Below are 25054 nucleotides of genomic sequence, written 5' to 3'. Positions count from 1 at the left end.
AGAGCCCTCCTGTGAGAAAGGCGAGCAAGGATTTGCTCATCCTTCTCACAGGAGGCAAGGGAAAGGCAGGGGGTTATCTGGTGACACCAGCCAGCTCCTCCCATCCCTGGGGCAGCCCCTGTGCCGAGGAGGAGCTGGTTTTAACAAAGCCGGGCCTTTCCCGGGCCGCTGGGGCGTGAGGAGCACTCGGACTGTCAGATCCGCCCGGTTTGAAATAAATTCCACTGACGCTGTGTCCCCTGACATGAATTATTAACCAAGCACGATGCACACAGCGCCGGCAGCAACGGCTGGGGCGGGCACTGAGCAGGTGAGGCTCTGCCTGGCACCGCAGGTGTGAGGAACAGGAATTCCAGCATCCCTGGCAGCAGAGGTGTTGTCACCATGGCTGCCACCTGGTCACGCCAGGGACAGTCACACTCCGTGCCCAGGGCACACAAACCCCAAACTCCTGGCATCTCCACGCAGCCATCTGTGCCAACACATGCTGGGAGCAGGGACTGCTTTTCCCACCTCGTGACAGTCCCAGGGACAGAGGCAGCTGGCTCTGCTCTGCTCCTGGAAATGCTGTGGATGTCCTGGAGGTACCCAGCCAGCCACTGTCTCCTAGGGTGGCCTGAACAGACGGGACCATCGCTCTCCCTTCAGCCTGAAGAAACTCCCAGCTAAACTGGGACAAGAGGAATGGCCGGGTGACGTGGGGACAGCTTTTCAGAGAGGAACCAACCCATGAGCCAATGCCCGGAGGCAAATTACCACCTCCCCACACCCTCCCCTGCTGATGACTTGAGAATTCACCAGAACTTTCAAAAGGTCCCCAGGGGAGAGCCTGACGGAAAGTGAACCATCAGCAAGGGGCAGGGAGCCAAGGCCAGCGCTGGTGGGAGCTCCTGCAAGAATGTGAGCTCTGGGTATGGGCCACACTGGGGGCTGCAGGTGGGAAATCACCAGGAAAAAGGGCAATTCCTCTGCCCCCAAAATAAACCCAAGCAGCCTGAAGCCAGAGGAAAGAGGAGAGTTATGTGAACACCAGCTCTGTGAAGCCCTGGGGAGGTGCTGGGCTCCCAGCACCAGACACAGATCATCTGGGCTCCCCCTCTTTGGTCACTCAGCGCAATGAGAAGGGAGGGGAAGGAGTGCTGAGGAGAAAAAATAACATTTCATATTTTTTCCTCTCATAATTCAGTAGAACAACATCCACATTTCATCCTGGAAGGAGCTGCACTTTGGGGATTCTCGTGTCTGAGACCTAATTTGTAAAGTGCCCAGGGATCCCTGAGGGGAAAAAAGCATTAGAGGATCGTTATTAAAAGGGACACACTATATTTCATGTCTCAGTTCCACACAAGTGGAAAAAAAAGGCCAAGAGCAAACTTTGGGATCAGAGGACAAACCTGTGAAATATAACACACATCCAGGAAGTGACAAAAACAGGACATGGGGACCCTCCTGCTTTGCCCACTGCTCGGCCACGCCACAGCAGTGACACAGAGTAAAGAGCAGCAAAGAGGGATTTTTAATAAAAGCCACAATCTGTGGTGCCTCCCAGCTGTCCCCTGGGCTGCTTTACAAGTCTGGGGTGGATCCAGCTCTTACAGCATCAGAACACAAAACACAACCTGAGCACAGCCCACCCACGGGGCTGCCTGTGGCCCTGCCGGCTCCTCCACCTGCCACCAGATAATTCAGACAAAAAAAGATTTTCTTGAGCCTCTCAGCAGTGCTTACACCAGCAGTGTCTCTGGCACAGCCCTTTCAAACCCTCAGCCTGTAGGTGGCTGGATGAGAAGCCATTTCCCAGGGGAATGAGCAAAGGAACCTGTTTCAGGTTGAATCTCACGCCTGCCTGTGTCCCACCCACACAGCGTCACCGCTGGGGTCACTCCTGTCACACACTGCATTTATCTGCTCAGCCAAGCCCAGGCACCAGCAGGGATGGACCTGCCAGAGCAGCACAACACCCACAGCGAGGGTGTGGAGGGGAGGGGGCAGGAATGCAGACCCTGCTCGGCCACTTCTGTGGCAAGGGACAGCCTGGACCTTGGGCTGGGGCAGGGAACACTCAGCACCCTGCACTGGGGTAGAATATGATCCCCATCCCAGATGTCTGACCTCTGGCACACCACAGCTGTGTGCAGGTATCGCGTGGAGCTCAGCACTGAGCTTGACTTCCATGGCAACCTGATGGGTTTCCCCCAGTGCTGTTTCAAAATGAATGCAATCCCCAAGGCCAGCAGTCCTGCCCTTCCAAGCACAGAACCATGGAATGGTTTGGATTGGGAGGGACCTTAAAGCTCCTCTCGTTCCATGGGCAGGGACCTTCCACTAGACCTGGTCAGAGTCTAGTGAGTCTATTTCAGAGTGAAATAGAATATGTTTAGATTGGATATTGGGAAGGAATTCTTGCCTGTGAGGATGGTGAGGGCCTTCTCTGGGTACCCAGAGAAGCTGTGGCTGCCCCTGGATCCCTGGCAGTGCCCAAGGCCAGGTTGGACACAGGGGATTGGAGCAACCTGGGCTATTGGGAGGTGTCCCTGCCATGGCAGGGGTGGCACTGGACGGGCTTTAAGGTCCCTTCTAGCCCTGTCCATTCCATGATTGCACGGACAGCACCCGTCCATCCATAAAGCACCACAGCTGCAGGAACCCACCAACAAAGTACAACAAACCCTGTCACTGAGTTCACAATCCTCGGGCTTTCAGAGGCTGGGAAGGACAGACCTTGTCAGAGTGAAGCAGTGGAGAAGGAGGGGCAGTACCTGTGTGCTGTTCTCATCGCCCTGGGCGTGGATGCTGTAGGAGCGGGCGCCGCCGCTCAGGGTCTCGCTGGCGATGCGCACGGCCACGCCGGGCAGGGGGGTGCCCACGGAACCTGGGGGCACAGAGCATGGAAAATGGGCATCTCGGAATCCAGCACATCCCTCTGCCTGCCCTGGACTGCCAAACCCCTGCCAGGGGGCGCTGAGACCCTGGCACAGAGCCCAAGACACCTATGACCCATGGCTCAGGGTCTCGCTGGCGATGCGCACGGCCACGCCGGGCAGGAGGGTGCCCACGGAACCTGGGGGCACAGAGCATGGAAAATGGGCATCTCGGAATCCAGCACATCCCTCTGCCTGCCCTGGACTGCCAAACCCCTGCCAGGGGGCGCTGAGACCCTGGCACAGAGCCCAAGACACCTATGACCCATGGAGCAAATTACCAACCTTGTGTGAGGATCTGCAAGCAACGACAGTTTAAGTAGAATGATAGTGAATTTATCATGGGGTGAAAAATAGATTGTTGGGGTTTTTAGAATGGGGGTTCAGAGGGCAAGATGGAGGACTCTGGGTGTGTCCAGCCTTTCTCCTTCTTCTTCTTGGCCTCCACCTTCTGCTGTGATGGTGGCACTTTTGGATTGGTTTAGAGTAGAAGCTCACTGTCTAACACAGGTGATAGGTATTGGGAAGTAGCTGTAAATATTGTACATGCAGTTTTTAGTATAAAAAGATAACACCACCCCAGGGGAGGCAGAGTGCCTCTGACTGTCTCAGCTGGACAGGAAAAAGAATTTTACAGGTAAGAAACAATAAACAACCTTGAGACAGAGAAACTAACAGCTCTGACTCCTTCTTCAAGCACTGGGCTGGGAAAAGAGACTTTCTAACACATTTTGGGGTCACTGTGACCAGCTAGAGTCCTGAGAGGGGCACAGCAGGGAAAGCACACAGCCAGGGAGGCAAACAGCATCTCTAGCAATGGCATTTGCTGTGCTGCCCTAAAGGACTTCCTAGCTGGGGGTGTCCCTTGAGGAAGGGGTGATCCCACCGTGTGTCAGGAGCAGGCAGTGTGGGAATGCCTCTGAACATGTCTCCAGCCCTCAACAGACCCTCCTGGCCACTCGTTGAAGACATCTGCACCTCTTCAGAGCTCAGGAATGAAGCTGTTTCCTTTTTTTTTTTTTTTTTTTTAAGAAAAAAAAGAAAGGCACCACAAAAGCTACACAAAGCTGTGAAAAGAGAGAGCACAGCAATCACTCTGCTCCTCTACAGCCTGCACCTGACAGGGGAGGCAAAGGCTTAACAGCTGAGAATTGCCAGGGATTATCTCAGTTTTAGGAGACATCAATAGACTGGATAGAAAACATCACAGGAGAAAAGCAGGGATCAAAACCACCCCGTTCTTCCACAGGTTTCAGTTTCAAAGCCAAGGAGCTGACACAGTGTCACAACGACCACTGCTGAGCTCCAAGCTGCGTCTGGGACCCAGAGCTCCCCAGCCTGCAGCTTTCCCACCCCCTGGGAAAGTTCAGGGCCTGCTCTTGCTGGGGAGCACCTGAGAGCTCAGCAGAGAGGGCAGCTCTGTTCTGTGACCTGTGGGATGGGCAGCAGACCTCAGCAGGTCTCACTCGGCCTCCTGATGGATCCTGATGGCTCCTGATGGTTCCTGTGACCTTCATCCCCTGGGAGCAGGGAGAGGGACAGCAGCTCACAGCAGCCTGTGGCTCAGCAGGACGGGATAGGAGTGAGTTTCAGCTGGAGAAAGACTTTTCACAAGGGCCTGGGGTAGCAGGACAAGAGGGAATGGCTTCCCACAGCCAGAGAGCAGGGTAAGATGGGATATCAGGGAGAAATTCTTCCCTGGGAGGGTGCTGAGGCCCTGGCACAGGTGCCCAGGGCTGCCCCTGGATCCCTGGAAGTGCCCAAGGCCAGGTTGGACAGGGCTGGGAGCAACCTGGGCTAGTGGAAGGTGTCCCTGCCCAGGGCAGGGAACAAGATGAGCTGAGGGATCCCTTCTAAACCAAACCATTCTGTGATTCCATAAATCGGTAACTGTGCCCTTTAAAGGATGATCATTTTTTTCCCCTGAAGTGCCTCCAGCTGATGCTTCCCAGGTCTGCCAGGATCACCTTGACACTGGGAATTCCCTAGAGCAGGGAGTGCAGAACCTGTCTGCCTCACATTTCAGGCATTTGGGTTGGAGTGGCATTTTCCCTGCCCTGCTCTCCCTCTCCCGTTGAAGCCCTGGGGATGCGCTATCCGTGACATCACGATTGTGTCTGCTACATTGGTCAGTTGCCATGGAAATGGATATGTCGTCGTAGCCCAGATTTATGGCATCCCTGCAGGATCAGCCAGGAGCAGATGGGCTATGAGGGAGTGAGATTTTATTGCAGCAAAACGACCCGAACAATTAGCAAATCTGGCTGGAAATAAACACAGAGCGACGTGGCAGCCCCGTGATCCGTGTCAGCTCTGCTCAGAACTGCCTTTGGCACTCTGGTCAGACAGCACAGCCACGGCCTCCCCTCAGCACCAGCACCCCTGGGCTGCTGCCAGCTCCAGGCCACGCACTGCCAGGAATCAGGGCTGCAGCAGGGCAAGGAGGGGGCACGAGGCAGCAGTGCCCTGAGGTACGGCGTCGAGGTATTTATGGAATCAGAGAATCACAGAAGTTGGATCCCACAAGGATCATCAAGTCCAGCTCCTGGCTCTGCACAGGACAACCCTAAAAATCACACCATATGTGTTATAAACAATCCTGCACCTGCCATGGCAGGCTCCAAGAGGCCTCATAGCAAGTAACAAGTCACAGAAAACACCCTCAGTGCTGCATGGAAGGTTGCTGGAGCCACCTTCTAGACTTCTGTGGGAACAGTTCCTCCAGGGTGAAAAACTGTGTGTGAACAGACTCCAATCTGCCCACAAAACATGGCACGTCTGTGGGCAGGCACCAGTCCTGGAAAGCCCATGGAGGGAGCAGAAACCAACGCAAGGAACTGCCAGGGGCTCTCACAGACTTGGAATTTTTCAAATCAGGATCAGGCAGATGCCTTCCTGGAAGATGCTCCTTCCCTGGATGCAAGCTGCTGACCTCAACGTGGAAATGGGCAGTGATTCATGGGCAGCAGGACCCCAGGATTAGTGCCCACTGCTGGGCCCAGCCCTTGGCAATGAGACACCAAAGATGAGCACAGGGCTGGCACAGAGGAGGTGGCATGTTCCCCACACAGTGTTTCAGATCACAGTTACTAACACAGCCCCACCAGTTCCTCTCCTGCTTGGCTAAAATAAAACCAGCATGTACAACAAGTCCCTGGTGGAGAGCTGCTTCCTTATGTTTCTGTCTGGAGAAGCTTTTCTGGTATTTAGGAAAAGTGACAAACTTTGAAATCAACATCTGTAAAGGTTGAAAAAGCCCCTACCATTGATTAGAGCTCCACAAACCTGCCAGGATTAATAGAATTTGTGCAAAAACAATGACTGGAGCTTCCCAGGTGTCAAAACACACCCTGTGCCAACTCCAACAGGTCAGCAGAAATTTGGGCTCGTTCCCAAAGGAGCAGCCCAGGAAGTTCTGCCTTCATCAAGCCACAGTTGGGGTGATCAGAAGGGGCCAACACTCTGCACTGGCTTCCTTTTGTCCCCAGCCATAATCCTGAGGGGAAACTGGGGAGAAATCTCTGCTGCTTCCCCCCTGCATCCCTGCAATGTGCAGACTCCTGGGTGCTCAGCACTGCTGGCGCCTCGCCCGCGGTGTCACCGCGCTGCAGGCAAGGCAGGAGGGGGTGACACCACTCTGCTTTCACCCCCTCTCCTCCGCTTAAAAAAGTTGTCAGCTCTTCCCAGATAAATTTAATTGGCCCCGTGCTCTGTGTCCTTCGGTATCTGGGTAGCTGGGGCCGCCGAGTCCCGGGAGGATTGGGGCAGGCCGACGATAAGGCACTCAAGGATCTCACTGTCAACAATACACGGAGTCCCCGCTGTAGCAGCTATTAGCTGCTCTGATCTAAACCTCCAATTAAAGTGGTGATTAGGCCCAGTGAGGCATTCTCCGGCCATGAATTATTCATCTCCCTTCACAGTAACAGCACCAGGGGGGATTAGAATGAGAGCTGGTGAAAACAGAGGCATTTTAAGCAGGGTTTTAACCATATACAAGCAAACATTTATCTTTCAAATCTTTCATCTTTGCTGCTTCTGGAAATTAAAGCTCCCACATCCCATGCCTGCCCCTTCAGACCTGTGCTGAGGGTGGAGAGTGGGGACACAGTGCTGGGGACACGGGCAGGACGGGCAGGGTCCAAGGACTCCACTTCTCTCCTGCCACACCAAGGCGGCAAGGGAAGCCCCGGGATCTCTTCTCAGAGGCTCATGAATCACAGAATGGTTTGGAAGGACCTTAAAGCTCATTTCGTTCCACCTCCTGCCATGGCAGGGACACCTTCCACTGCCCCAGGGTGCTCCAAGCCCTGTCCAGCCTGGCCTTGGGCACTGCCAGGGATCCAGGGGCAGCCACAGCTGCTCTGGGCACCCAGAGAAGGGCCTCAGCACCCTCACAGGGAAGAATTTCTTACCAATATCTAATCTAAACCTAAAGTTAATTGTGGAGCCATTCCCCCTTGTTTTGTCACTCCAGGCCCTTGTCCAAAGTCCCACTCCATCTCCCTTGTAGGTCCTTTCAGGAACTGAAGGCCACAATTAGTCACCCCAAAGCCCTCTCTTCTCCAACAACAATCCCAATTCTCTAGCAGAGGTGTTCCATCCCTCTGCCCCTCCTGGTGCCTCCTCTGGGCTCACTCCAACAGGTCAGAGCAGGGCAGGAGGATGTGTGCTGCTCCCAGTCCAGGAGAGACCCTCAGAGATGTCCCCTGCTCCCAGCCCACCTCAGCTGCCTCTGGGATCTCTGTGGTACCTGGTGACCTCCCAGCCAGCCTCTAACAGGGCACTAGATCAAAAGCTTTTTCACAGCTCCAGTAAATTATGCCTCAGCTTCACCCATCTGCTTCCCAGCTGACACTTCCTGAAATAAATTAATCAAGCCTATTCAATTATAGCCTCATTTCTGAACGGCTTCTCGCTGATCCCCACCTTTGTGAGACACTTCTCTCCCCTCTGGGGGCTGCAGGAGCCCCTGGATGGGGCTGGAGTGACAGTCCCCAGCCCCTCTGCACAAGAGGGTTTGTGCCCAGGTGCCCTGCAGACCCCAGGATCCACAGGGATGATGTTCAAGAGCACAGCCATTAGCTCTGGGGCAGGAGCTGCTCTCCTGGGTGCCAGCTTGTGCACTGCCATGCTGCTTTCAGTCTTATTCCTTTTCCCTTTTAGTCCCCTGGGAAATTTCTGGAGTCTCCACTCCTTTTCCCTCACGAAAATCAATAAAAAGCAAATATTCCACAGGGCCAGTGCAATGATGCCTGTCCTGTCACCCTGGGCTGTGGGGCTCACACACAGCTCGAGCTCCTGCAGATGGGAGTCTTGTTTTTCCTGCCTGCCTCCCTCTCCTGCCTGCTGGAGGGAGATAAATCTGGCTGAGGTGGGGTGAGGGAATGACAGTTACCCTGCAAAAGTAAAACAGAATTTGTGTTCCAAGCTGTTCTCAGGCTGAGGAGTCAATGAGGGGGAGTTTTGGCTTCTCCTCTCCCTGAGCCACCCCTGCAGGACCCAGCTCCTGCATGCCATGGGATTGGGGTGCTGAGGGAGGCTGTGACACCCAGGACCCCCCGTGGGGTAACACCAGTTCCCCAGGAGGCCGCATATGGTGCCATGCCTGCACAGACAGCCTGTGGGGAGGCAGGTGGCATGGGGTGGGCACACAGATGGCCACGCTCCAACCACAGGGAGAGTGGGGGCATTTCACATTTGCAATGTCTCAGATCAATTTATTTCTAGGTTCCAGAAAGTACAGCCATGGAGAGGAATCACAAAGTGGAGCTCAGAGAAGGGGGGGAAAGACAAGGAGAGAACAGGCCCAGAGTGTACAGCGAGGTGTGACAATTTTGAATTCCTGAAGAGGCAAGAAGCAGGCACTAAAATAAGAGTGAGCAGACATCCTATTTTGAGTGTTCAGCACTGATGGGTTGGACAAGCACTGCTGTGTGGAGAATCCTGTGTGACACCACCCAGAAATACAACTCCAGGCAGCAGGAGCTGAAGAAACGCTCCCTCAATTCACTAAGACTTTGAAAGTAACAGAGCATCAGTCTGGAGCGTGCCAGCCTGGTCGGGGCAGCGGGCACCACTGCCAGCTCTGCACACACAGCTCTGACCCCTGGGCAACCCAGCAGCCCCTTCCCACAGGCCCACACCCTGAGCCCCCAGTGCCAGTTGCCAGCAGCCTTGTTCCCAGCGTGGCCTCTCCTCACTCCTGTGCCCAGAACAGCCCAGAGCACCCCCAGCACAGGCCTCCAAACAGGGGCACCCCTGGGGACTCCTACCTGGCACTCGGACTCCATGCAAAGGGTTAGAAAGCGCCATCCCAATCTCAGTCATCCCATACCTCTCCAGCAAGGTGTGCCCCGTGATGCTCTTCCACTTCTCCAGGACAGGCACAGGCAGGGCTGCTGAGCCTGACACCATTAACCTGCACAGGGAAAGGTCAGGTAAGAGGATCTGAGAGAAGCTTTGCTCCAGGGAATTTGCAGCCTGACACAGGGGCACAAACAGCTCTGCATAAAACCTGCAGCCCCAAAATCCCCTTAACCAGCACCAAAGATGTCCCTCACATTCTCAGCCTGATGTGGGGTTTAACCTAACCAGGACAGCCTCTTACAAGAGATCCTGGGCTGCAGGACCATGTGTTCCACAGGGTGACACACAACGAGCCCCTTCTGGCCCTCCCATGCAAGAGTGGCTCATAATTAAATAATGTCACCCTTGTTCCTGTCACAGAGACACCAAAGCACAACAGCCAGCACTGAAAGAGGTGATGCTGAAAGGAAAACCTGGAGCACCCAGAGAGCCAGCAGCTCACCCACCTGATGTTCTCCTGGCAATAGGCACGCACGAAATCCTGCACCTGGGGCTGGGTGAAATGCTCATCATAATATTCCATCAGCTTGGCATAGATGGTGGGCACTGCCATGAACACATTGACACGGGGAGCTTCGGAGCTCAGGAGCTTCTTCCACACCTAGGAAGGAAGGGAACACACATGGATGAAAATACACTTTTGCTGTCCAAGATTTCTTGGGAGTACAGCTGGAAGCTGTTGTGTGCCCCCACCCCGGTCCAAGACAAGCTCCCAACTTTCATCATGCCCTTATTTCCCAAGGCATAACGCTCATCTCTTGTCCCACCAGTGGATCCCCCACCCACCATCACTCTCGAGATGATGGAAATGGCATTTGACAGTCCTGTCATGTTGCAGCCAAGAATTTGCTCACAAAGATGGAAGCTTGTGGCAGAATCAGCTCATTCCTCTATCATGCACAGCTCTTCAAAGGCAGCACACAGCCACCAGTTTTCCAAAGCATGGGAGCTCTTCTTTGGAAAGACACAGCCCACACCTGATACTCAATACACAGCCACCTCTTGGAGCCACCTCTGAGGCAAAGCTGGGAAGAGGGAGGTCAGGCACTGGGAGTGAGATTTCATGAAAGTGGTGAGGTGCTGTGAGAGAGCAGTGTCCCTGGTGAGGTCAGGGGAGCCATCAGAATGCACAGGTAAAGCAGGGGCAGCAGCAGACAGCAGCAGCTTTTCAGGAGGGCCACCACCCCAGCCACACTGTTCCTGAGAGGAATATTCCCTGTGGGAATAATGTTCTTCAGCTGCAGCTCCTGCTGGCCTGTGGGAGCTATGAATGGGGAAAAAATCCAACAACACCTCAGGGATGGGAGCCAACCGTGGCTCAGAGGCACACAGTCACACCTGAGCCCACTGCTCCCACACCTCAGCACTGTCCCTGCCAGGTAAGCTCTTCCCAAGGCAGGAGGGAAGCAAAGCCATCAATAAATCAGAGCCCTGTGTCCCTGTGCTCTGTCCCTGCCCCCCGGTGACAAATGTGTTCCCTAACAGCTCCTGACACCGAGCGCTGCCTGGGCGCTTGCGGCACGCTCAGCTGCACACGAGGCAGGCCCTGATTGAAGGTGAGCCAGGGATTCTCCTTCACGCTGTCACTCTGCCCCTTCCCTCCGTGCTGGTTCTGCTCACTCTGCTCCCTTTCATCCCTCTCTCCTCCCCCCGCAGCTCGCACTCCGCTGCCCCGCAACAATCAGCTCCTAAAACCCCTCCCAGCATAGAGCAGGAGAGCGGGACACATGCACAGAGGCAATGTCCCACCCTACAGCAGGGAGCTCACGCTGCCCCCAGCCCAGGGCTGGCCCTCACGGGGAGAGGTGAATGCACAAGGTGCAGAGGCACTGCACACCCCGGCAGGTGGGACATGAACGCTGCAGGATGCCCTGGGAAAGGAGAGCAGAGCTGGGATGTGACTTCCTGCACTGATGCTGGCACAGCCAGACAGGGAACATTTCAGTCCCTGCAGAAACCCCCTACCAGCCAGATTAGGTAAAATTGCATTTGCAGGGGTCTAACCTCCTTGTGTTTGAACTGATACCTTGAGAGGCTGGTCTGGAACAGAGACCTGTTAAAAATGGACAAAATAGGTATTTATTGCAAAGCCTTGGGAAGCACAAGAGCCTGGCCCGGGCTGCACCCAGGTTGAATCCAAGGTGGATCCCAGTCACAAGTTTTTACACTTTTATAAGTTTTGGTTCATCTACATATTGGGTTTAACTGTCCAGTTACAGCTCCAGCTCATGAAGTCTCAACCCCCTGCCTTGCTCCCTTCCCTTCACAGCTGTTTGTGCTTTTGGGGTAAGACTGTCCTTGATTCTCAGCTTGGAAGGGATTGTTTTGTCCAACCACCCTGTGAAGAGACCCTACTAACACCTCACAGGAAGTTTCAGAGTTACGCACCAGGCAGCAGTGAACCTGAAAAATAGAAAAGCTAAGACCCGTGGCATCATTTCCCAGCCCCCTTTCTCCCCAGTATCTTTGCCATTCCAGGCAGCAGGGTGGAGAAGGATCTCTCCAAAGCCAGGGCTGGATGGATCTGCTCTCCTCAGCCTGGTGCTCCCCAGGGCCATTGCTGTGGGCAGGGAAGGACGTGTGATGGCCAGCAGGGACCAGACTGTGCCGAGGGGATTGAAGGGAAACAGATGCTCAGGGCTTGTTCAATCCTTGCTGTGTGATTTTGTTTTGCCTTCCCAAGTCCTGAGCAGCTGTGGGAGTGGAGGCAGACTTCCAGTCTGGCAGCCAGACTTTGGATCTCAAAAACCCAAAGCCATGCAAACAGAGCAAGTCTCCCTTGCACCCCAGAGTCCCCTGTCCCCACGTGCCAGCTCAACTCCTGCCTTAGATAAAATCCTGCACTGCAGCCACAGGAGCAGCTTTTCCATGTCAGTCCAGCTCACCCAGCAACAGCCCCTTCCTGAGGATAAGCAGCTGCCTCTGGATTTGTGCCACCAGCTGCTGGGGTGATCTGCTGACAGCCAAACCTCTCCACCTGCTCTGCTCCTGCTCAGCCAAATCTGGATCCTTCCCATGTGTTTTAGCAGGACTGAGCCGTGGTACAAAGCTGGCAGCTCTGAGCACTCCACGGAGCCCAAGCTGGCCGGAGGGCTTGGCACTGCCCAGCCAGCTGGAGCAGCTGCTCCTGGCTTCTAACTAACTGCAGGCTTGAGAGAAGGATCTGGGAAAGCCTCGTTACCTGGCACTAATCAATCAACCCCATGCAAGGCCACAGCTTTGTCCTGGCAGCACCCAGCACACCTCTGGGCCTGGAGCAGCACTGTCCATCCCCCCTGGGTTATCCCCTGTCACTGTCACCATGTTCATCCCTGTGCAGCACTGGGCCTGAGCAGCACTGTCCATCCCCCCTGGGTTATCCCCTGTCACTGTCACCATGTTCATTCCCTGTGCACAGGGCACTGCCAGCCCAGTGCTCTGTTTTGTTGTGCTTACCTGATACCTCCAAGTGCTTTTAAAACGCCATGGATTTGGGAAGCAAACATGGCACTGTGTGCCAGGGCTGCCAGGCTCTGCAGCCTTCCCATGGAATATGCTCAGAAGATTGATTAGGATTCCTTTTAAGATAACCAAGGGTTAGAAACAAAAAGTTTCTCACTGCAAGAAAGCAAGAGTGGAGAGAGCTTCCCACCAGCAATAAGGGCAGCAAATGCTTTGGGTCAGGGCTGTCTGTGCCAGCAGAGAAGTGGGAGACCTAATGTTCCCAAGAGCCTTCCTGTCAGCGTGACATTCCTGATTTTCCTCCCCTCCCACTGCTCTAAAGCATATCATGAGCTGACCAGTGGGATTTTGCCATCATTAAAGGAAAAAAAAAAAAGGAGAAAATGACACCAGTGGGTACAAAACAAGCACAGCAAGGCACAGCTGGGAGATTTTTCCCACGTATTTTTCCCAGGACACAGATGGTGAGTAATGGTCAGTCCATACAGCAACCTTCCCAACCAGCCTCCAGACCTGCTAAGATCACCTGAAGGAAAAGATGTGAGCACAGAGAAGAAAAGGCAACAACTTTTCCCTTTAGTGAGGGAGATGTGCAATGCCCCAAACCAGCCTGAAACACCAAACCCAATATCTGGGCATCTTCTCATGCAAAAGGAGAAGAAACAGTAGCAAACCCAGTTTAAACCCATGTGCTAATCCATGTAAGATTTTGGCTGATAGAAGATTCCCAAAACCAGCCAGGAGAACTACAAGCTGTAAAGGAAGCAAATATCAGCATGGATTTTTCCATCAGCCCACAAACGGATCACAGCCAGCCCGCGGTGCAGCCTCTATTGACAGACACAACAGCTCCTCTCTTCTACAAAATTATTGTGCCATTTTCTGTCGTAATTGAATCTTTTCAAACCTTTTCAACAATAACAATGCCTCTAATGCAAGGTTAACTCAGCCCTTTACTCCCCTCTTGCTCGGGGAGATGGGTCTGTGTTCAGCACTGACTGCTGCCATGTGGGAAGCACCATCGAGGAAAAGGGATGCTGGTGATTTTTGGAATGTCTGTGGGAGCAACAGCGCTGTGGCCAGAGCAGCTGCTTCTCTGGTGAGATCTGTGCCAAACAGAAGGGTGGGAAGCTCCTGTAAGTCAACAGCAGCAGCCAAGGGACTGCAGGACCACGCACACACATCCAACACCAAATTACCCCAGAAAAGCAGATGGGCACATGAGGTAGGAGAGCACCAAGGGGAGCTCTGCTCTCTCCCAGGGACTGAGGCTCCAACACTTCACGACCAATATACAGAGAGGGAGAAACATTCTTCTCTTCAAAGAGAAATCAGGCCCTCGGTGGCTTCGTCTCATGTTTGTTATAACCCCAAACTGTTTGTGCTCTGTGCGACTCTGGTTTTAATCATTTATTCATCAGCACAGTTTGATGGCCCCTCTGCATTCCAGGCTGAAGCTTTTAAACCCTTCCTATGCTGGAGGCATACTGAAAGGAGCAAGTGCTTTCCCTGGGACCTGGAAATATAAGTAAATATGACAGGCTCTGGTTCCATTTTTTATATTTCCCCACACACATCAAAAGCCATTACTTGGGAACAGATGCTGGGGACAGACGGCAGATCTGGGGAGATGGGAAAGAAAACCTCTAACTTTTTAAAGCCAGGTCTGTGAGAAGTGATCAAACATAATCCATTCACTAGTGACCTGCTCCTCCCTCCACCGACTCCTCTTTGAGTCTGAAATAAAATTACTCCTCTGAAGCCTCCCATTAACAGATGAAAAGACTTTCAGCTCTCTCCAGCTGAAACTGGATGGGGGCCGCGATCCCCAACGCGCCTGGATATTGCAGCTCAGGCTCCTCTGCTCAGATTTGCTTTTGTTTTAAAAATAAACCAAAAGAGCTGCCCAGAGTGATGTTTGCAGAAGTGACAGATCCAGGGGAGAGGCTCAGTGCAGTGCACGCTTCTCCTTCCCGGAGGCAACAGCGGCTGCTGAGCCCTGGCTGTCCCTGTGCAGCCCAGCCAAGGTAGACAGCCCCAGCACCCAGCCAGCCTGGCTCACACACACAACACCAGTGACAAGGACAAAGTTTGCTCCCAGACACAGCCCAGGCCTTCAGGAGTTCAGGGCCGTGAGTACACGATGCAGCAGCACCCTGGAGCAACACCTCCCACTCATCCTGTGCCCGGCCTGCAGCTCCCTCCTACCACGGGGAAAAGGTGCCATGGGGGACAGGACACCAGGAAAGCTTGTCCTGAATCACACACCACCTCTGGGCACACAGCATTCCTATTTCCCTAGAAAGAAGGCTCCAAACAAGATTGTTTTGATGGCTTTGAGTGTGACATTGTAAAACAGGGCATGGTTTTTAGAGGGCTTGATCCTCGGAGCACCTTAAGTCAGACACGCAGTGAGGCTGGCACTGAAACAGCAGCTCCTGGAACTGCAGGGCATGAAATCTGCATCTTGGCATATTCATCATGGAAGGGGTTGCAGGGCACAGCCAGGGCTGTCACTGCACAGGCAGCGCATCACAGCTCAAAGCTGCCCAGCAGAGCTGGACAGGCAGCACATGCCACAGCTGGGTCACCCAAAATGGAGATTTCCATCAGCTTCTCCCATCACTCAGCACTGCAAGTTTCCTCCTTCAGGTTCTTCACTACTCTTATTTCTCACTCTGCACAAGAGGCTGGAAAACCTCCCAGGATCTGCTCTTGTGTTTATCAATGCAGAGAGCTGACAGGGAACCTTGTGCCATTAGAACATCTTCCCCTTGAGGCAAGATCAGGGGTGTCCCAGGCAGAGAGAAGCTCTTCCTGTGGTTCAAGCCCAAAATGGATCCTCTTTGTCCAAAAATCACAGCAGAGGATCCTGTAAACCAGACACTGACCTCATTTGCTCCAAAATGGTCCTGTCCAAGGAGTGCCTGGTCTGGAATGGGGACACCAGTGTGTGACTGTTCACAGCAAGCACAGGGGACACTTGGCTTCCCCAGGTCTGTCCCTCCAGACTCACCGACATCTCCACAGAGCAACAGTCTCACCACAGGCTGTGCCTGAGCTGATGCAGGGAGGGAGATGGAGGGAGGCAATCACCGAGAATGGATGCTCCAGAGGGTGCTTGGTGATGCTCAGAGCCTTCCAAAAGCACCTGGCCAGGAGGAGAAGGCTCACCCTGCACTCCTTCCTTTACAGAGACATTCACCTCTTCACCTCTGTCACCAAAGTGCACAAAATTTGCACAAACACCACACCTTTAAAATCCCTACTCCTGGACAAGAAATTCCCACTCCAGCATCTGGGACAGGCCAGCAGCAGCTGGAAATGCAAACAAACCAGTGCAGCTGGAAGAGCAAACTCAGCCTGGGAGCAGGATATGGAGGGAGGATCACACAGGCATGCTGAGGCTGCAGCTTGCTCTGCCTCCAGAGCAAGCCCTCACACTTGTCACCCTTGAAAACCAATGGAACAACAAACCAGTAACACCACAGCCAGCCGTGCCCCACACAGCTGCTGGCAGCACACCCCTCGGGCTCACTGCTGCTCTCCTGCCTGCTCCACACCCACCTGTGCTGAAGTGTCCCCCCACAGCCATCCCTGCCATCCCCAACCCCAGAAGCACAGACAGGAGCACTGGATGTGCTCCCAGGGACTCCCTGTGGAGACACTGCACCCCAAGGAGCACGAGCAGCAGGGGACTCAGTACATCATGTACGAGTCGACTAATTCTGGAAACTGAGGGTCCATTTATAAACCCTTTATTAATAAATGATTAATAGATGCAGCCATATTTTTTAATAACTTGCAATAAAAAAATGCTACGAAAAGCTTAAGCAAGACAGTCTTAACAGATGGTGCTATAAAGTGAATTATAACATGTACAGTAGCTAGTGCAGCGTAATGGATGTCCTCATTTAATAAAAAAATCTGATTTTATGCAGCAACTTTCACGCTTGAGGCACCTCAGCAAACTTTAATGAGTTGTCGTGGCCTCAGCAGTAGCCACACGCATCAGATGCTGTTTTAGTGAGGGGAAGGATGTTGGTCAGGACACTGTGCTACTCCACAGTCCTGATTTTCAACCTTTCCTTGGACAGCTCCCAAAAACAGACGTAAAGGTCTGAAAGCTGCCACCTCCCACCCCTGCACGGCGGGGAACGACAAGCAAGCTGTGGTCTGGGGCTGGGAATGTCTTCTCAGGGAAATAAAATTAAAAAAAAAAAGAGCATTATTCCCACCACCAAAGCCAGACTGCCATCTGTATCCACGACTATAAGGCACGCCGCAAATTATATAATTTAATAAACATTGTAATAATAAAGTATTTATTTTGTATAATGAAGTGTTAGTGATTAGAAACCAAACACACATCGGGCGTGCTGCTGCGGTTTCTCTTGAACCTTTGCCAGTATCACTCAAGGCTAAATATGTCTGCAGCAGGTTGAGAGTAAGTTCCTCGCCTTGTTTTGATCAGCCTGTCAAGTGTTTTAGCTGCCAGTCGAGTTTCTTTATATCACACTATAATTGGCTGCTTTCTCAAGGTGCAGCCAAGGAAAAAAAGCACACAGCAAAACTCGGGCTCCTTTGGCAAAATCCTCCACTGCTGCTTTGCTGCAAGCTGATTGCAGTAGCAAAGGGCACTTTGTAAACAGCTGGTGAAAATAGAGTGGAACTGAAAGGCAGCTTGCAATACACTCCAGGAGAAAGCCTTATTTACCCTCCCGTGCTCGCTTTGGAGTGTCGATCAAACCACTCGCGGCTCCCACGGGAGGCCCTCGGAAAAATAACGGGAATGAAAGAAAGCAGAGCAGCAAACGCCGTCCCCCAGAGCCCCGGGAGCCGCTGCCCGCCGCCCTCCGCGCCCAAGTTCAGCTGCAGGGTCAAACGGCCGCCCCGGGCTGTCCCTGGTGCCGCATCTGGGGAGAGCTTTGATCAGAGCAGGCAGGAGGGGGTCCCGCTCCGCCATCCCCATCCCATCCCTCAACGTCAGCTCATCGATCCGCAGACGTGGGCAGGGAGCCGGGGAGAAGGCAGGGGTGCGAGGGAGCATCAATCACCGCGGCGCAGGACGTGGAGCACCGCGCCCTCCAGAGGCCCCGCTCCAGCCTCTCCGCGGCACCTCCTGCACAGCCCCGCTGCACCCCGGGGTTTGGGGTCACCCTAATGCCCTCAGCAGCACATCCTGCACAGCCCTGCTGTGCCCCGGGGTTTGGGGTCACCCTAACGCCCTGAGCGGCACCTCCAGCACAGCCCCGCTGCGCCCCGGGGTTTGGGGTCACCCTAATGCCCTCAGCAGCACATCCTGCACAGCCCTGCTGTGCCCCGGGGTTTGGGGTCACCCTAACACCCTCAGCGGCACCTCCTGCACAGCCCTGCTGTGCTCCGGGGTTTGGGGTCACCCTAACGCCCTCAGAGGCACCTCCAGCACAGCCCTGCTGCACCCCGGGGTTTGGGGTCACCCTAACACCCTCAGCGGCACATCCTGCACAGCCCTGCTGTGCCCCGGGGTTTGGGGTCACCCTAACACGCTGAGCAGCACATCCTGCACAGCCCTGCTGCGCCCCGGGGTTTGGGGTCACCCTAACACCCTGAGCGGCACCTCCAGCGCAGCCCCGCTGCGCCCCCGGGGTTTGGGGTCACCCTAACACCCTCAGTGGCACATCCTGCACAGCCCCGCTGCACCCGGGGTTTGGGGTCACCCTAACGCTGGGGAGACAAATCTGGCAGCAATCACTGGGTGAAAGCACAGGTTATGGCAGCTAGGGATGGTCCTGCCCTCTACCACAGCATCCTGCCAATTTGCTCTGGAAGTGCACAGCTGCCCTGCTAAGATTCAGGGGCTGTACCCCCAGAAAGGATCCGTGCTCAGGTGTCAGAGCCCCCTGACAGAAAAGGGAAGTGTGCATTTTCTGTGGCTGCTGCTCTGAGAAGCAGAAATGAGCTGTGAAGGATCACCCGGCCCTGCGGTGGCTCCGGGCCCGCCCTCACCTGGCAGCAGCACAGCCAGAGGCTCCCAGGTGTATCCCACACCTGTGCACTTTGTCCTTGCCATGGGACAAGCCTTCCCACACGTGGACAGCACACACAGGGAGAGCAGCCCGGGCAGTGACCCAGCACGGGCTCCTTTGGCTTTCCCAGGGAACCCTGCAGTGATAACACACCTCTGCTTCCTTTCTGCTCTGAGCAGCAGCAGCACCTGAAAACCCAACTGTCCCTTAGCAGTGACACTGCAGACACCACCCAGGACACTGGGAGATGTGGATGGACAGTGCTGCATCCCAGGGGCTGGGAAATGTAGAACCTGTTCCACCTTGACTGCTGCCTGTCCCTTCCCCTCTCCCCACGGTGTGCCACTGCTGCAGGGAACAAAGGAGCAGCAGAACACTGCCACTGGTGTTTCCTGGCTCAGACAGAAAACAACACTTTAACAGCATCATTCCAATAAGGTTTCCCTCCTGCCACTTTTCCTTAAAGCTGCAAGAAGGTCTGGATCTGGAAACTCACTTTCACATCACTGAGTCCAACCTGACAGCTCTGTTAACTCTTTTTGCTCCACAGAGGAAGAGCCACCTTTCCATGTAAGGGAGGAAAACCAGGATTTCCCTTACCTGGGCTGCAAAAAACTCAAAAGGCTGTGTTTTGTCATTAATGCAACACAAAACACTAAGGATGTAGGACCGGAAGGGGAAAATTTGGAAGGGGCTGCCCAGGAAGGTGGTGGAAGCCCTATCCCTGGAGATGTCCAAGGAATGACTGGACATGGCACTCAGTGCTCTCAGCTGGGTGACAAAGTGGGGATTGGTCACAGGATGGACTTGGTGACCTTGGAGGTCTTTTCCAGCCTCAGTGTTTTGTGGATTCTGGGAAATGCAAGTCACTAAAGAATTCACCAAGCAGCACACCACTAACACCCAAGAGAAAAAACAGTATTTCCACCATTCCAGGCAGTAAAAAAAAAAAATCCACAACCCCAATTCTGGATGGACACACTCTCAGTGGGCACAGAAGGGTCCAGCCACCCCCAGGCTGGGAGGGCAGAGCAGCATTCCCATCCCAACATCACACTCACACGAGCTGCACCCTCTGGAAGAGCACATATACCCCGGGCTGAGCACCCCAGCGATTCCCTTTGCTGGGAACCACCCACAGGCAGTGCCTGAAGGGCTGGAACTCCTCAGGAACCCCTTCCCAGAGCTGCTGTGCCCGGGTGCTGCTGCTGCTGTGGCTCCCCTGGGCTCACCGTGTGCGCGCTGAATTCCGGGAACATGACGCACGTGGCTCCCACCCACAGCGGGCACTGCAGCTTGTTGATCACCCCGTGGACGTGGTGCAGAGGCAGCACGTGCAGGATCACATCCTCCTTCTTCCACTCCCACTTCTCAACCAGCCCCGTGGTCTGAGGAGAAAACAAACAGCACGGCCTTAGGGCAGGAGGGAAGATTTTCCCGAGGTATTCCCAAGTCATTCAATCCCCAAATTCCCTGGCAGGAATGCCAAGCCTGGGCATAAAATCTTTCCTTCAGGATCAGCAGGAGAAAAATTCCCATCGCAACAGCAGAACACAAGAGGAACACCTTCAGCATGCTGACAGGATGGGTCTTTAAATCAGCAAAGCCCTTCCTCGTTACTGAGAAATATCAACAGTGATTTTAAGTAGGACATACAAAAATATTAATCTACTGCTGCACATGCAGATTTGGCAGAAATAGTAATCAAAAAGCTAATTTTCCCAGAATTCTGTTGCCATAGTTAGGACACTGATGACATCAGGCTTTTAGCACCTGTAAGGGATAATCAGTAGGAGCAGGAAATTGCTGATAAACAGAAAGTAGGTTTCATGTTAGTAAAAATTATGAGAGAATCAAGCTTCCAAAACACTCTGCTCTGAAGGGATAATTATCTGAAGGGATAATTATCAGGTTTCTGGGTCAACAATGCCCTTCAGAGCCCAGTGCTGGCAACTGCAAAGCTTATTTCCAGCCACCTAAAAATAAGAAAAGCATCTGAGCAGTGGAATTTGCTTGTGTCTCACAGGAACCCTCATCCACAGGGCAGGGAACAGCTTTCAGGCTTCCTGCAGGGCAGCACAAAGGATGGGGACTGCTCAGGCCACCCCCCAAATAATCAGCATGTTTGTGAGGGAACAGATTCTTTGCCCAATATAGCCAAGGCCTGGCTCCATCCATCAAGGCTTTCATTCCTGTTGGGACCCTGCAGGATCTGAGCACCCCGAGCAGCTCTCAGGGCACCCTGCATTCCCTGCCCTCCTTCCCTAATGGCAGTAGGCTGGCATTTGCAGGCACTGATAACCAAGTGGTGAGGCAGTCAGCAGGCTTATTCAAACTTTTAATTCCTTTTGGCTCCGAGAGCTAATGGATTTTTTTGCCTTGGGGATACAGAGCTGAATAATGCACAGGCTTCACACAGCACCGGGCTGGGCTAAGATATTTTCCAATTAGGAGCAAAGATTCTCCCCTAGTCAGAGGGCAGAAAAGCAAACTGCAAAGAAATCAGGATTTTCACAACAGGTTTCATCCATTCTGCTTTCCAGGAAAGCAGGGAGGAGAATCCACCTGCCCTGCCAAGGCTGAGAGCCTCACACCCTGCTGTGTGCTCACCTTCCCAGCGTGGAGGATTCCAGAGCTGCAGCCCCACAGCTCTCAGCAGGAATTTGGCAATGGAAAGGTGTTTGCAACCCCAAATCCCCTCCAGATCCCAAGGCTCTGTACCTTGGCAGGAGCCTGGCAGGGGGGCAGCAGCACTCACCACAGCCTGCACGTTCTCGTGGGTGCTGAGCACACCCTTGGGCCTCCCCGTGGTCCCGCTGGTGTAGATGATCATGGCTCCTCTGTCCTTCCACGAGGAACAGCTCGGCAAGGGCCCCTCCTCCGTGGCCGCAGCGGATCCAGCAGCCCCAGAGCTGGGAAGGGGCAGCACAGGGACTCCCAGTTTCTGGGCACTGGGGGTTATTTTGCCCAGGAACTCCTCGGCTGCGATGAGCAGGGCGCTCTGGGAGTCCTGGATCACGTACTCCAGCTCGGGCAGCGGGTGCTTCCTGTACAGGGGCACCGCTATGGCCCCGCTCATCCACGCAGCCCACTGGGCCACCACGTAGGAGGCATCGTTGGGGCACAGGAAGGAGATCCTCTCCTCCTTCAGGTCCCTGCTGGGGCACTGCAGGACGCTGCAGATCTCCCGGGACAGGCGGAGGCTGCGGCTCAGCAGCTCCCTGTATGTGTGCTCCCCGTTCCGGTCCACGATGGCCACTTTGTCCCCAAACGCCGGGGCCCTGGTGAACACGGGGGTGATGTCACTGCTGCGGGGGGCCCAGGCTGTGTGCAGAGCCCTGTGGGGACAGCCAGCCCTGCTCCCATGCCGTGGGCAGCGGGACAGGGCCCGCAGGAGGCGGCGGAGGGGCCGGCAGCGCTGGGGGCAGAGCAGGGGGAGCAGCATCCTGCCGGGCTGGAGCGACTCTGCAGAGAGCAATGATGGCACATCAGCAGGGCAGGGATTGCCCAGGGGGTTATTCCCACCCAGGCAAAGTGGCAGCCCTCATCTGAATAATATCCACTGTATTATTTATATCCCTGCCTCAGAGTGCCACATCCTGGGCGGCCTGAGCATCCCTGGGTCCTGGCACGATGGAACAGGAGCAGAGATCCTTCCCTGCACAGCCCCCTGCCAGCTCATTTCAATGATGAACCAGCTTTCACAGAATCCCAGAATGGTTTGGCTTGGAAGGGACCTCAAAGCCCACCCAGTTCCACCCCCTGACACCTTCCCAGTGTCCCAGGCTGCTGGCAGGCAGGGGGTGAAATGAGAGGGGCTTTAAGGTCCTTTCCAAGCCGAGCCATTCCATGATTCTGTGAAGAATCCTAAACCCCTTGGTGCAGCCTGGTACACCCCCTCCATACAGCAACAGAGAGCAGAGAGGAGAGCACAGGGCTGTGGCAGGAGAGAGAGGGAGGGATTTGCTGCACAGAATCCAATCAGCACCAAAACATCCCCAGAGAGGTTCTATGACAAGAGGAGGCAGCCAAAGGCTGACAAGCTCTCACTCTCCGAGAGCGTCCGTGACACTTCCCTGACGCCGCCAATAACAACCTGATCTCCCCTGTTATTTTTGATAAACGCCTATTAGTGCAGCAGCTCAGCTCCAAGAGCCTCCCAGCCCAGCTCCCCGGCGTGGGGAGGAGCTGGAACAAAGGGGAGCCAGCCCAGCAGCCCCCCAGGGCGGAGCTGACCAGGGCTGCCCCAGCTCAGGCTGCACAAACTGCACGCGCAGTTCATTTTCCGTGAGCGCTGCGGTCGCTGCCCTGCGCCTTCGGAGCGTTTCCCCGCCCAGACACTGGCCCTGCTCACATCTTCTTTTGCAAATCGACCTCAATTTCTGCTTCTGCAAAACAAGCAGGTGATTTAGGGTGGAAACATCTGGGGGAGCAGAGAGGCTGCAGCCCCAGAGCGGGGTGAGCGTGGGAACTCCCGACGTTTGCCACCGGCATGGAAAAAAACAAAGCAGCTCAAGGCAGAGCTCATGTGATGTCTCTGCATTGCTCTGGAGAGCCTGAAATGCAAAAACCTGGCCTAGTTCTCACCCTAAAGTGAAGCTGTGGCCATGGCAAGGTGTCAGTGCCCTGAGCACGATGAGGAGCATGAACTGGAAGCTGGTTTTGCCTGGGACCAGTGTGGCCGATGCTCTCACTGCTCTCACTGTTCCTCCAGCTCCTTCCAAAAATCAAATTACCCCGTTCCACCAGTCTGTGTTTAATGGAGCAATCCACAGCAGCACCTCCAGAAGGCCTGGGAATGCTGAGTGTTCCAGAGCTGGGCTGCAGATTTACCCCATTTACACATGGGGTAAATCCAGGGGCTGTTTGCCATCCCCTCCTGCTGCTCAGGGATCACTGGTGCCACGAACTCCAGCACAGCCCACCTGGAAACAAGACCTGTCCCTGGATCCCCGGGAAGGTGAGGGCAGGGCAGAGATGTGGCTCTGCTGCCTTGGAAGGGAAGGTTCAAATCCCCTGGAAGGGAAAATCCAAGCCCTCCTCCTAAGGCTGAAGATCTCAAAGCAGCTGGAGGGCTCTCCCCAGCTCCCAGCACAACAAAACCCATGCAAACTGGGAGCTGACCCACTGCACAGCCCTCTGCACTTTCTGAGCACAAAGGGCATAAAATGCATTTCCTGGAGGAGAATGATCTTTGGAGCTACTCTGAGCTGCTCCAAGGTGAGTTATTACAGGAATAATCATGGCTCCAGCCGTGACTGGGCAGCTGCCAGGGTGAGCCTGTCCTGCAGGACTCCACCCTTGCCTCATTTACAGGCACGGGAGCACAAAAGGATTCCTGGCTGTTTCTACAACAGAGATAAAATACTGCATTCTTAGAAAATCACAAAAATTACTTTATTAGAAAATCATGAAGTAACTAAGGGACTTGGAAAAGGCATCAAATAATGCCCGAGATGCTGACTGTTCTTCCCTTCTCACAAAACAAAAAACAGGGAAAGGTTTGGATTGGAAGGGACTTTAAAGCTCATCCAGTGCCACCTCCCACTGTCCCAGGGGCTCCCAGCCCTGTCCAGCCTGGCCTTGGGAGCTCTGCCAGGGATCCAGGGGCGGCCACAGCTGCTCTGGGCACCTGTGCCAGGGCCTGCCCACCCTCAGGGCTTTATTCTCCTCTCACTCCGGAGCGGATTTCCCCCCTGCAGCTCTCAGCCAACTCACGGCACATCCCGGAGCAGGAACGGGCACAAACCGCGCGGAGCTGCCGAGGAACCGGGGCCGCCCCGCCGCAGGCCCCGCAGCCATGGCTGCCGCGGGGAACGAGGGCCCAGTCCGAGCGCAGCGGGCCGAGGGCAGCGGGCAGCGGGCCCCGGCTCTGGGCCATCCCGGGGCCATCCCGGGGCCATCCCGGCCCCGCCGCCTCCCGCAGCCCCGTGGGGCCTCACCTGCCGCCGGGGGACCGCTCCGTTCGCGCACAGCTCCGGCGGGAACGCGGCGCCGCGACTCGAAGGTTCCGCGCACGAACGTTCCGCCAGGCCGTGCCTCATTTGTGGGGGTTTGGCCCCAAAACGCCCACGGGGGGCGGGGCCGGGACTCCGCGGGGCTGACTGTGCCTGCAGCCCCCGGAGTGTCACCCTCGGATGGCATGGCGGGCGGGTGTGGATCTCCAGCTGTGCCCCGCGGGTCCGGGGCCATGGGCCTGCTCTGGGGGATGTGGGGATTTGGGGGTGTGGGCAGGGGACAGGCATGGCCTGGGCTCGGGTAACACTCACACATGGGCATCCCAGAGGGGCACAGAGATCTCAGAGATGCACAGGC

At 54.8% G+C, this 25054-nt stretch overlaps 1 protein-coding gene across 1 annotated transcript in view; it reads right to left on the bottom strand.

The window, feature by feature from the left end:
- The window catches only part of ACSF3 (acyl-CoA synthetase family member 3), a 52286-nt gene extending 27589 nt beyond the window's left edge, over positions 1 to 24697 (bottom strand). Inside the window, exons 1-6 of the mRNA XM_063168206.1 lie at positions 24682 to 24697; positions 21498 to 22204; positions 19972 to 20127; positions 9737 to 9891; positions 9197 to 9342; positions 2760 to 2872 (exon numbers count right to left, since the gene is read on the bottom strand). Of these exons, the coding sequence (XP_063024276.1) occupies positions 2760 to 2872; positions 9197 to 9342; positions 9737 to 9891; positions 19972 to 20127; positions 21498 to 22184 (1257 nt within the window). The 5' untranslated portion in view covers positions 22185 to 22204; positions 24682 to 24697. The remainder of the gene's footprint in view (positions 1 to 2759; positions 2873 to 9196; positions 9343 to 9736; positions 9892 to 19971; positions 20128 to 21497; positions 22205 to 24681) is intronic.
- Positions 24698 to 25054: the final 357 nt, after the last annotated feature.

This window comes from Melospiza melodia, chromosome 13 (assembly GCF_035770615.1).
Source record: "Melospiza melodia melodia isolate bMelMel2 chromosome 13, bMelMel2.pri, whole genome shotgun sequence".
NCBI lineage: Eukaryota > Metazoa > Chordata > Aves > Passeriformes > Passerellidae > Melospiza > Melospiza melodia.
The sequence above is the reverse complement of the archived record's forward strand: the minus strand, read 5'-3'. Positions and strand labels throughout refer to the sequence as shown.